General features: G+C 36.3%; 1 protein-coding gene across 2 annotated transcripts; it reads left to right on the top strand.

The window, feature by feature from the left end:
- Positions 1-1,965: 1,965 nt before the first annotated feature.
- Positions 1,966-13,141, top strand: tmem192 (transmembrane protein 192). 2 transcript variants are annotated; one of them, XM_077204594.1, is made up of 6 exons: positions 1,966-2,107; positions 2,663-2,815; positions 3,019-3,280; positions 4,454-4,591; positions 9,838-9,940; positions 12,213-13,141. In XM_077204594.1, the coding sequence occupies exons 1-6, from the start codon at positions 2,078-2,080 to the stop codon at positions 12,322-12,324; spliced, it is 798 nt and encodes a 265-aa protein (XP_077060709.1). In that variant the 5' UTR covers positions 1,966-2,077; the 3' UTR covers positions 12,325-13,141. The 2 variants fall into 2 exon arrangements, with proteins under 2 accessions (XP_077060709.1, XP_077060710.1); XM_077204595.1 differs by lacking the exon at positions 4,454-4,591 and having other exon boundaries at positions 1,991-2,107.
- The last annotated feature ends 398 nt before the right edge of the window (positions 13,142-13,539 follow it).

Raw genomic sequence — 13,539 nt, 5'->3', positions numbered from 1 at the left:
GCTGAGGGAGGTGTGTTCCGGCGGGAAAGTGAAGTCAATGCATGTCCTCTAAATGGATCAATGATTTGGATGACATCACTCTGCACTTCAGCTTCTCATCAGATTTTCTGTCCAATCTAATGCTCTAGAATCTAAAGTGCCCCGCCCCCTACATTATAAATACACGCTGTAGCTACAGCTAAAATCGGTCATTTGTTCACACATTTACTATTTTCTACACAGTGAATGGCACATAGTGCACTATATAGGGGATTGGGAACGATTCAGACGGTGTATTGAGGCAAATGAAGTTTGGTTTCACGTTAGTATCACGCGAACCGCAGCAGCGCACACACAGTCTGCTCCGGTCCAGAGACACGATAACACAGAGCGGATCATATGCCAGAAAAGGTATCGGACCCATTTGAATTCTGCACAGAATGCTATATTTTAAAGCAATATGGAGGAGATTAGGAGGAGAAACGGTTAGAGATTAGGAGGAAACTGCAGCTTTACCGAGCTCAACGGCTTGAGCTGTGATACAAACTAAATGCTATTGGCTATTTTTTAAAAAGAGAGGAGCTGTTATTTCAGTTGAAATTACGTCAACACATTAAATGCTGTGCATTTCAAGGCACTACAGTTGGCCTTTAACAGCTTTAGGGTCGTGGATGCTGGAGATCGCAGCGTCATGGGGAGAAACATCCTGCAGGACCAAAACTTGACTTTAAAGGGATAGTCCACAAAAATGAAAATTCTGTCATCATTTACTCACCCTCAAGTTTTTCCAAACCTGTATGAATTTCTTTCTTCTACTGAACACAAAAGAAGATATTTCGAAGAATGTAAGTAACAAAACAGTTGATGGAACCCATTGACTTCCATAGTATTTTTTTTCATACTATATAGAAGTCAATGGGGCCCATCAACTGTTTTGTTACTTGTTACTCATATTCTTCAAAATGTATTCTTTTGTGTTCAGCAAAAGAAATACATTCATACAGGTTTGGAACAACTCAAGAGTGAGTAAATGACAGAATTTTCATTTTTGGGTGAACTATCCTTTTAACTATGAGGAAGCACTAGTGTCCTTGAAAATTAATCAGATACATTTTTTGTGATCTCCAAATATTCACAAATGTACCTTTTCTTTGTTTTCAAGTTCTTTATACATCCATCTAATAAAACGTAGGCTACAGCAACTTTTGTCAAAACTTAATTTGGGTCAAAACTGTTTCACGTTATGGAAATAAAACAACTAAAGATCAATCGTAATTAGTGTAAAAAGGTACAGTCATAAATAACTGTGACACACTGTATTATTGCTTCTATGCTTGATTTAGATAATATATATTTTTTGAACATTTAATACTTTTTTTTAAATGTCATAAGATTGAAAGTCTTAGGGTTTTAAACTCTTTCAACGGATCTGGTTTTAGGACAAAGCATGAAAATCTTCACAATTATCTTCATATTTATTTGAAATTTTCCTGTGACATCCTTTGACGTGATTCAAGTGAAAAAGCTAAAATGCCGGTGATGAAGACAGAAAAATAAAATATTTCCACAGTGAAAACGTTATCGTATTTCATGTACATTAAATGATTTTACATTAGGTACGCCTCCAGAATTATTAACCAAGGGGAAAAAACAAATCTATGCTTGACAAGCGATATTTATTTTGTTCAATTCCTTATGACAATAAATAACTTTCAAGTTATAACTAGTGAGATTCTAAGTGATTGGAGACAGAACCTTTTTCATACTCCACGTTGTTTATAAACCGTTGAAATCGGTTGAGAAATGTAAAGGTAATTGTGCTTTTTGCCCAAAAAAGCAGAAGTCTTGCCCGGACCAATATGGCGGACTTTTTCGGTGTCAGCTGCAAACATCCGGTGTCATGCTCTGGTTCCGGATACTAACGTTCTATTCTAAGCCAATCACCTAAGAGTAAAGGACGAGCGACCGCTACGTAACGAAATTAATATTAATATGCCATGCCTTTGCCAGCCACCCGGAAATCCAATTTAGAAATGTTTATGTCGGAAGTTTTTGCTTAAATCTAGAGGAGGTTTGGCTTTGTTTGTGATGATCAGGCATGGAGTCCGAGCGAACATCGGCTTATCGCGTGTGTATAAACATTTTATCTTCTTGTTCTTACTGCTTGTAGTAAAAACGTGTAGGAAAGCAGGTTCACGAGAGCAGTTGAAATGCAGTTGTTCCTATATTAATGTCCTTGGTAATGACAGATTGCTTTAAAGTAATTGGTTTATGTGCATATTTAAGTAGCCTAACACATGTGTTTCTCTGTGCTGTTGCTTTTGGTTGTATGTTTGTTTCTATGTAGTAGTAGAATAATAATAATATACAATGTACTTTTTATAGGAGTTACGCCTACTTTCAGTGTCTCTTTGGTCTCTATTTATAATGACGCTGCTATTCGTGTCACCGATGTTTTTATAATGGCGCTATTCTCTAGGTCGTTCAGCTGGTGACTGGAGCCTTTTACATTTTTGTGTGGAATAGAGAGTCATTATTGGACTCTAAGGCAGTTCATGCATTAACTCTTTGAAATGCATGACTTCAAAGTAACAATTATTGTTAGCAAAGCAGCTTTCAGCAAATTGCTGTAGTTGCAACGCACGACCTAACCTGTATGTGTCTCTTTTGTTTTGGTGACTAGAATAACACAAATGTAGATTTTACACAAAGCACTGAAGACGACCCTCTCATTGATGGACTACTTGTATCCCAAGATGCACTTGAGTCAGTCATCAAGAGAGAGTTTCAGAAATTACACACTCATTGGTCATTGAGTGTCCTCTCGTTTTTCCATGTGAGTAGAAACAGACCATTGCAAAAACATACACTGTTGCCCAACTCAGAAAAGTTACTTAAAGTATGGCAAATCTGTTATTTACTCACCTTCATGTTGTTCCAGACTTGATTGGAAATTTTGCTTTCAGTTATAATGATAAACCTGTTGCAGACACACTCGCTATGTACTTTTTGAGTAATTTCTCTGTTTGTGTTTTGCAGGTGGTATATGTGGCGCTGTGTATTGCAATCACAATATTTTGCTGGATATCTAAAGAGCACACTCCTGAGTGCACTGCAGCACTGCAGGGGATCGACTCCAAGACTGTGGTGTTACTGGGGAAAGTTGCACTCTGGGTGATGGTCTTTATATTTGACAGATTTGTTCAGCGTCAACATAGCGCTGTCAGACGGAGAGGTTACCTGGACTTCTACAGGTTGACCCGAGGAATAAAAAACCTTCCTCTGCTCATTCACTCTGCAGGTGAAAAGATTTTTCACACCATCTTAATGTCACATTTCCCCCCTCTGTTTCTTTGCCACTTGATAAAGGGAATCTCCATAAATAACTTGCTAATGCTAATTTAAGTTCACATTTTATAGTTCACAAATGACCACTAGATGGCAGCACATAAGCTATCATTGGGAGTGTACATTAATTATTGAATGTTTAGATCAGGGGTTCTCAACTTTTTTCCTGCAGAGTTTAGCTCCAAACCTGATAAAGCTCACCTGCATATATCTTTCATGTAATCCTGAAGACCTTGATTAGCTTGTTTGTGTGTGTTCAATTTGGAGCAAAACCATGCAGGACCTCAAGGATCAGACTTGTGACATGTTTTAGTTGCTTTCATTTATTATCCTTAATACAATCTAAATCCTGGTGTATTTTTTTTTGGTCAATATTCTAATATGATAACATTTACACTACCATTCCAAAAAACAAACAAACTTTTATTTAGCAAGGAATCATTAAAATGATCAAATGCGACAGTAAAGACTTTTAAAATGTTAGAAAAAAATATATTTTAAATAAATTATGTTCTTATAAACTTTCTATTGATCAAAGTATTCTGAAAAAAATGTTTAACATTTTCCACAAAATGTAAAAAATATGAGAAATATATTAAGCAGCACAACTGTTTTCAACATTAATCGTGGGTTAAACAGCAAATCAGCATATTAGAATGGTTTCTGAAGGATCATGTGACACTGACGAGCTGGAGTAATGATGCTGAAAATTCAGCTTTGCCGTCACAGGAATGAATTCCATTTTAAAATGCATCAAAATAGAAAACAGTTCATTTGAATTGTAATAAAATGTCACAATATTACTATATTTTTTATCAAATAAATGCAGCCTTCGTGAGCATAATAGACATCTTTTCAAATAAATATAAAAAAAATCTCACAGATCCCAAACTTTTTAACAGTAGTGTATGTTTTGGGCAAATAATCGTGAATCATATCAAATGAATCCAATTGATTCGAACTGAACCACGACTGAATCACAGATTTTTTTGCAGTGTATTATCTAGTTAATATGCCATAATCAATGACCACTCCTTACCAGTGATCACCAGTTTTTTTTTAATTGCTAATACAGATATTTGTGTCTGATATGATGCAGAACCGCTCTCTCTTCTCTCTTATGTAGGTAATGCATTGATCCTGACTGTAATTGCTCCATCCGCTCTGCTGGATGCACGTGTGAAGAATCTGTCTGTATATCTTCTCTTGTCCATCATCTGTCTGGAACTACTGCTGTCACTTATATGCTTGATTAGATATACAGGTACTCCCACACACTGGTTACATTCGCACAAAATTTCTTCATGGTTTATTCTAATACGGAATCATACCCCAAACCTCCTATATTTTCCACAGTGTCCAAAATTGACGTTTTGCTACACCTGCCTGCCAATAGCAATAAGTACAGTATATCTCACTGGCTATAAAGCTGTATTTGTTGTCCTTCTGACAGTTGAATTATGCAGTTTTAGTTAGGGGTGTAGCAATATATCGTGTCACAATATATCGCAATACAAAAATGCAACAATATGTATCGTGGATGGTGACAGAATGTATTGTGGATATTTCACTCAAATTAAAAAGTTTACAGAGTTTTAGTGTAAGTACTACATTAATCTAAATAATGTTGAATATATAATATATATATGAATATATATATATATGTATAATAATACAATGTGGGAATATTTATGGGTCCTGATAATGCCAAATTTATTATGTTACCAGTGACCTATATTATTTTAAATATATCGAGTCAGTGACAGAGTGGAAGCATATTCGTCTAAATTAATTCTGTTTTCAGCTTCAGAATCATGAATATTTTTATTCTGGTGTCATCATTTTCCTGTGCATTGCTTCAAAGCCTATTCATTTACACCCACAATAATATTTTTTTTTTATATTTTTTGTTAACCTTTTACCAAATGTCTTGGAGTATCGCAATAATATCGTATCGTGAGTTCAGTATCGCGATATCGTGATCGTTACAACCCTAGTTTGTGGTGGTGATGGCGCAGTGGATAAGACACATGCCTGTGGCGTGAGAGACCGGGGTTCGAATCCACTGTGCGACACCAATGTGTCCCTGAGCAAGACACTTAACCCCTAGTTGCTCCAGAGGTGTGCGACCTCTGACATACATAGCAATTGTAAGTCCCTTTGGATAAAAGCGTCAGCTAAATGTAAATGTAGTTTTAGTTTATCTGTAGAAAAAATTGGTTATTGTGTAGCTCACATCATCATACATTAGCTATTCTCTGCAATGCTACCGCTCACAAAAATACACTTGTTTTGGTGGCTAATTGCGAGTAGTAGTTGCCACAAGGACTGTACATGCACACCTCCCCCAGCATGCATTACAATACCCAAGCTTCTGTCCTTATCCCCTTTAGAAACACACCAGGCAGCTGTTGTCCCTCTCAGCCTCTTTTTCTCGCATTTTGTGCTCCTTATAATAAAATAACAAATAACTCTTTGCTCACCTGTGGAAAGGGATGGAGAAGATGGGGGATATTTGAGAGAATGTCAAAGAGAAAGACCATAAGTGGGGGGAAGAGTTGTTATGGATACATGGCTCATCTTTGCCAAAGGCAACCTGAATCCACCCCACCCTAATACACCATGGCATTGTCTTTACTGTTGACACACACACACACTTACACACATTCTCGTATCAGTGCCTGGATTCCAGAGATGATTAGTGAAGTGAAGCTTGACCACATGTTATCTATAGAGACACACCCTCACTCGCTCACTTCATTCTCAATGAGGTCTATCAGTAGATATCACCTTGGGTCTCATATATCACTCTATGAAGTATTCGAGAGGAAAAGCTTTTAGATGTGTTTTATTTTGTATGTGTTTGCTTATAGACTACTTTTCAATAGTTTGTGGTCATTAAGAAAAAAAAAGTTATATTTTTATTTTGCAAGAATGCATTACATTGATCAATAGTGACAGTAAGGATATTTATAATGATACAAATGATTTCTGTTTTGAATTAATGCTGTGATTTTAAACTTTCCATTCATCAAAGAAAAAAGGTTTTTCATGGTTTACACAAAAATATTAAGAGCACAATATTAAGCACAACTATTTTCAATATTGATAGTACAATAATAAATGCTACTTTAGCATCAAATCAACTTATAAGAAGGATTTCTGTAGGATCATGTGACACTGAAGACTGGAGTAATGATGCTAAAATTTAGCTTTTCCATCACAGGAATAAATTACATTTGTTATTTTAAATACAAGTTATTTTACAGTTTTTATAAATTGTAACCATAATCATAATAATATCAAATAAATGTAGTCTTGGTGAGTATAAGTGTTTCAAAAACATTACCAAAGCCAATTTTTTTTTAATGTATAGGTTCAGTGAGGTTCAAAAGTCCACATTAAAAATCTTTGACTAAAAATCTGGAAATAAAGTTTTCACAATGTTTTATGTATTTATTATTTTATTTTTTTTCAAATTCTGATGTAAAATTGATATTAAATATGTAGGATTCTGCGTCTTTTATAGTTGTATTTTTGCTTCCATTGACGCACAGAATGCGCTTTGGAGCATTTTAAAACCTTGTGGATAAAATAACATGATCATCAGGGGTCGCACAAACTGGATCTCATTAAGTTTGAGTGCTGCAGGGAATTTGAAATTCATATTCATTTTTTATTTCAACTTTTCACTAAAATTGTTTTGCTGATAATATAATTTAAAAAAAACTATATATATTGAGTTTAAAAAAATAAAAAAGTGTCTGTATACATTACATGGATGTAGCTAGATTGACAAATTTAGGAAACTTGTTTTTTGGTCACTCGCACTTGAGATGATTCCAAAAAAAATGAACCCTAGTCTCGATCAAAAAACGATTATTTTCTTTACATTTATTATGCTAACGAGTGATCTCTATCCATTTAACCACCGTTTATCTCCTCCTATCCATATATCCATCTCTCTGTCCCTTTCCTAAAGGAAGGTGCAGTTAGGTCAGAGTCATGCTCCAGGGTCTTTGAAGTGTCCTCTGTGATGTTGTATCTCTGCCTCTCTCTCTTCATTTGAACATGAATGCAGCGTTCTGTATGGGCCGTATGCCGCCTCTGCACTTCAAAGGAAGTTTAGGGCCCTTCAAAGGGGGCGAGGGAGGTGATTGGGACCGCTATTGTATTTACCGCGATGCACGGAGAACATGCGCTCGGCCACCGTCATGTTCAAATGTGCTCAAAGATGCCATTGGAATGAAATATGATGCTTGAGGGAACATACTGATTTAAAGTTGACCGTGTTTTTCATTCCGAGCTCTAGAATGAAATGCTTCTCAGTTCTAAGAGCACGTGTGTGTCGCACAAAAGCGCTAACATTGTTCTATGGATTGGACTTCTATGCAACATTGTGTCAGAATGCAAATGTCATGAATTATTAACCGCTGGGTTTGGTTTATTGTAATGGTGTTTATTTTTACGGTGTCTTTTGAGGAGGGAAGCACTACTGTTTAGCAAAGATATAAGGAATGTGACACGTATATCAGAAAGACTGTCACTCTTTCTCTTTAAAAACATTCTTTAAAGGCTATTCTTGATGTATGGTGACAGATCTGACAAACTACCCTAATAACCTTTCAACATTACATATCTGAACTCGCATACACACTGTATTTGTCTCAAATAAATGCTTAAGCTCCATTTACTATTATATATTGCACTTATATGACACTTCAGAGCGAGAGAAAAGGTGTGCATTATCTCTAAAGAGGGAATCCCTGATCTCCTTCCTGCCCAACTCAATGGCCTGTTGGCCCCCATTTCCTGCAGGTGATTGAAGAAAGAGCAGTTTTATCTGATTGGTGTGTTTGTGATGGGTTGGCCAGGTGTGGGTCAGGAACAACGCTGAGGTTTGTGTATGTGTGTGTTAATGTTTTAGGTGATTATGGTGTAATTAGAGTGTATTCAGAGACCCTGAGACATTTTCCACTTTGATTTGTAGATTACATTTAGACAGATTTGTTTGATCCTATAGCACCGCCTTTAAGATTATTTGCATTAGAGGACAAGTATGTTATTATTTCAATATTAAAATGCAGAGACAAATATCACAAAGTACCATTAACATCTCAAACATTGCTCCGTCTGACATCATTGTCGCTCAAGATATAAGGCATCTTCTGCCGATCGCTAGCAAACTTGTAAGTCTTCTGTGCATTTTGTAAAACCGCAAGTGGTGTTATTATAGTACCTGTTTTGACTGACTGGCGAACTGGCATTGGTATGTGCCTGAAAAATTAGTTTCAGTAGAAAATGGTTGTCTGGGGATGTCTGCAACATGGCCAAGACAACTGAACAATTCCACCTGGAAACAAACTTTTATCATGTTGTACATCACTGCCAATAATACACTTACACTACCGTTCAAAAGTTTGGGTCGGTGACATTTTTAAAAATGTTGAAAGAAGTCTATTCCAGCTCACCAAGGCTGTATTTAATTTAAAAAATAAAAACAGTAAAACCTGTCATATTGTTACAATTGAACTATTTTAAAATGTGATGGCAAATCTAAACTCCAGACTTCAGTGTCACATGATCCTTCAGAAATCATTCTAATATGCTGATTTGGTGCTCAATTTTTTTTCCCGCCCTTTCTTCTTCTTCTGCATAATATTGTTGGGTAAAGCATGATATTTCCCCCCAGAATTCTTTAATGTATAGAACGTTTAAAAGAGTAGTACTTATTTGAAATAGACATTGTCAGACAAAAAAATTCTGTTTCAATAGTCTAGTCTTTTATTCTATTTATTACAATGAATCCTTATAAAAGTATAAATTTCATTCAAAAATATTGCTGAACCTACACGTTTTGATGGTTATATTGTTTCCAGCTATCCAAATAATTGTCAATATATTTGAGATTTACTCGCTTTACAATTATTTTTCTTTCTCCGTCCCAGTCTACCCTCTTTTGTCATCATGCACATATTGTGAACTCTAGGATATTTGCTTCGTATTCTGATCGAATCTGCTTGAACTCGCTGTTCTTCCCAGTGTAGGAAGTGAAAGTTTGCTGATTGAGAGATACATTAAAGGTGTGAGAGAGGAGGGAAGTGACGTGAGAAATCCCACAGTTGCCCTGCGTTCTCACGCTCCCAAAACACACACTAGCCACGCGTCTACTAGTACACCTTGTGGTGAAGAGTATCCATGCTGAACGTGACTCCTGCTCACACACACTGTACGTGTGTCTTCACACACCTAGCTTACATTGTGCCGTCAGACGCACACTACAGCTATCAACATTTCTGTCTGGCTCAATTTTACTTGTCTCATTTTGGTAATGGTAAATAGTCTCCCTGTTTATCATGTTAAAGGAGTTGCCAGGGTGGTCTTAGACATTTGGATCCTGCTGTATATTCAGTGTTATTGGAAGGAAAGAAGAATGAGAGGGGGGTGGAAAAAAACCTTAACTGTAATTTTTTTTTGTACATTTATCTCTTTGTATTTTGTGTGTTTCAGCACATGTGAGGAAGTTTAATAGCAAGAAGCCCCATCCTGATGTGACTGAACAGGAGCGATCTCATGGCTGCTCCAGCGAAGCGCATACCGAGACAGGCTTCAGGTAACAAACATTGGTGATAGACCAATATATATATATATATATATATATATATATATATATATATATATTGGAAAGACATATTAATCAGCTGATATTGGACCATTTTAAGAAGCCGTTTAGCAGAAGTATTCGTTTAAATAAACCAACAGCCTTTCGAAGTAGATCATTTTTGTCCATTAAATTTTATTTTTATTTGGAGTAAATAAGTATTTAATTTCAGCATTTGTGTCTCCATATTGGCTATAGAAAAACCCATATTGGTCGACCAGTAGTACACATACAAATTGTACATTTTATAAATTTAACTTTTTAATTATATCGGTCTGGTAAGTAAAACTTCAGTAACATTGATAATAAAATTAATCGTTTGGGATCATATATATATATATATATATATATATATTATTATTATTTTTTTAATTTTTTTAAATATTCATCAAGGGCACATTACATAGACCGAAACTTTGTAGACTTTTAGGTTCATGTTATAAAAAAATAAGATTTTTCTGAGCCTATGGGCGGATATTTGATGTTGTTTTAAGAATAAACTTTACTTTGATTAATTTTAGACTTCATATGTATGGTAATTTTGCATATCCAGTAGATGCATCATTATTTAAAGGTAGGACAGGCAATTTTCAGATAGGCTAGCTATAGCGAGCTAGTTTTGAAAGCATAAGATCCTAGTCTGGCTATCACCAGACCAAGCTCAATCTTTTAAGATTGAACATTAGTCTGGGTAGTCTGTCCTGTATTTTCCACTGCACAAGAGGCGTGATCAACGGGCATAGTTCAAATGACACTGTACGCAATTGGATAGTCCTTCAACCAATCAGACCAACGATCCGGGTGACATACTTTGCAGCGAAAACTCCAGGCAGGAAACGTGTCAACAAACGTGTTTGTTTTGGAGCATTGATCAGCGGTTTGCAGAAGCATCAATGACATCGAGCGATTTTTGCAGGTTGTGCAAAAAAAAGCATGAAAGTGAGTGGTATTTACACCCACTCGAACGATTTGTTTGCTAAATCAAAAAGAAGCCTTTGAGCATCGTCCAGAGGTTAAAAGTAATTGGATTGGATTAAACCCGCCAATAGCGCGCCAGGTGGAGAAGCCAGTTTGTGATTGGTCCCTGCAAAATTGTAACGGAAGCAGGATAAAAGAATATACAGGTTTCCAGCCTGAGCTGCAGGGCGAAATCAAATCGCCGGCAGATCAGGCTGGGTTTACCAGTCTAATAAGATCCCACCCTCTCTTCAAAGTGTCTCCAATGCCAAGTCTCCTTCAAAACACATGAACGCATACAGCAGGGAACAAACAAAAGCGTCACGAGAGACAGGATGCGCGGAGGTATGAAAATGCATATGCTGACAGGCAGACAGGACATCTCATTACATTCGGATTTTATGGTCCTACGATGAGATATTTACATATAAATACATTTAGAACACATTCCTTAGTGATTGCTATCAGGATGTGAAGAGACTTTCAACCTGCATAACAAAACAAAATTCTGCAACAAATCGCCTACCCTGCCTTTAAGAATCTTTTGACAATTGCACTGGAAACCAAAACAAAAATACTGAGGAAAATACGCTTTTTTGCAGTGTGATCAGAAGGCACAATAAAATATATTTCTACGTTCTAGTGTTTGAGAGCAGAGCAATTCAAGCTACTTTTTTGTAAGATGAACTAAAAAGTAACGAATATCTGTTGTATAATAGAAGCTACTGTGTTTCTCCCTAGACATTTACATTTAGAGAATATACAGTATTTTACTTATTGTGTTCCCTTCAATATACTCCTTAAATTTTCTTGACTTGGTCTTCAAAAGGTCTTTAAAAAGTCTTAAATGTAATGTACTTTCATAAAACCTGCAGAAACCCTGATATTTTCAGTTTAACTTGTAAAAAAAAAAAAAAAGTTGGGCTGTAGGCATGTATCATTTCTTTATTCCAGTGGTTCGTAGTAGGCCTAAATTAATTAAACGCTTGTAGTATAAGAAAGATTGTTCAATGCACTTTCACACGTTTTAAAATGAGAGCAGTTTTCCACAGATTGAACAAAATGCAGATTGATCTCTCATACTGAACAGTATAAAGTTATCCGTGTCGGCCAAAACAGACCATATTGGGGCATCCCTAAATTAACTGTTTTTTTTGTGTGTGACTAGTGTTTTCATAGACGCGCGCACACACACACTCACATTTCAAGCCCCTGTGCTGTGGACAGGTCACACAGGTGCACATGTGTTCTGTGGTTTATTTCACAGGGACGGCTCCAGTCTGGAGGATGTGGTGGAAAAGCAGGCGGACCTGATTGATTATCTGAAACAACACAACAGCGTTCTGAGCAGGAGGATCCTCACCCTGACCAGCCAGTAGATCAGAGCCTGACACGTGCAAACAGAGAGAGGGATTCAGGGCTGCTTGTGCTTATGATGGGGTCTGAAGCATTTCGTGTGAGTGTGTGTTTGAGCGCGTCTATCTTGACTGGCATCGGCAGCCATGGCTCACTGATCAGAAGACTTTTTGTGGGAAACGATCCTTGGTAACCTCTCTAACGACGCTCTCGTGTTTCCATGGTGACATGTCTGAGTAGACAATAGCCGCAATTGGGAAGTCAAAAACCCTCTCCTGCAGAAATGTTCAATAAAGATGCTCATTATGAGTTTGTGGGATAGCGTGATCTTATCATACCAAGAGCTTTATCGTGGGACTTCCGTTTCTCTGTGTGCATGCATGTGAGAGCATGATCAAGAGTTAATTGTGTACTTAATTTGACTTATATTGTTCATAATTTGTATTTTTGCTTTGTGGGTCTGTGCTGGTTTTGTGTGTAAGAATGGTTTTGGAAGGATGTTTCTGGTGGTGTGTAGGAGCCATTCAGAAAACGTTGTTAAACACTGACCTTTTTATCCTGTTGCTTAATCTCACAGATGGTTTGAACTGCTGTCTTTTTATGTAAAATAATGTGGATGAAATTGATTGAAACTTTTTGGGGATAAAATTAACACATTTAATTTATTGACAGTCCAGTAGGTGATGTGCATGTCTAGATAAAGAAAGGGATGAGATAATAATATATAGAAAATGTAGTTTAAAACACACATCAACTTCTTAGAAATGCACTTTGTATTTTTGTTGGTTGCAAATGGATTTGGAGTTTTTTGTGCCATGTTTAATAAAAGTTTACATTTAATGACGTGTGGTGTAATAAATTATTTTCTTTACACTGTGAGCATAAATGTTTTTAGACATTATATGATGGTTAAAGGTAAACTTTTCCATGTAATATCCAGATATTTTGTTACAAGTATTAGTACAAATTTAAAATTCCTTACTCTAATTATGAATTATTTTTTGATGAGTTGCACCATATGCCATTTTATGGTTTAAAGAAAAGGTAAACTTCTCTTATTTAAAAGACTTAATGACATACTGTCATGAGGGTCTGCAGGGGTCAATTTTGGTGACATGCAACTTGGGATAAAAGTGTTAAACAAGTTGCAACTGAACATGAAAATCTGTTTTTTGGAAATCGTCTATGGATCCATGTTAAAAGAGGCTAAAATAAATCTCCATCTTGGATTGGGGGCT

Source organism: Siphateles boraxobius, unplaced genomic scaffold (assembly GCF_051911475.1).
Source record: "Siphateles boraxobius isolate OS27281-9 unplaced genomic scaffold, OSU_SipBor_1 119, whole genome shotgun sequence".
Classification (NCBI taxonomy): domain Eukaryota; kingdom Metazoa; phylum Chordata; class Actinopteri; order Cypriniformes; family Leuciscidae; genus Siphateles; species Siphateles boraxobius.
This window is presented reverse-complemented; position numbering and strand designations above follow the sequence as displayed.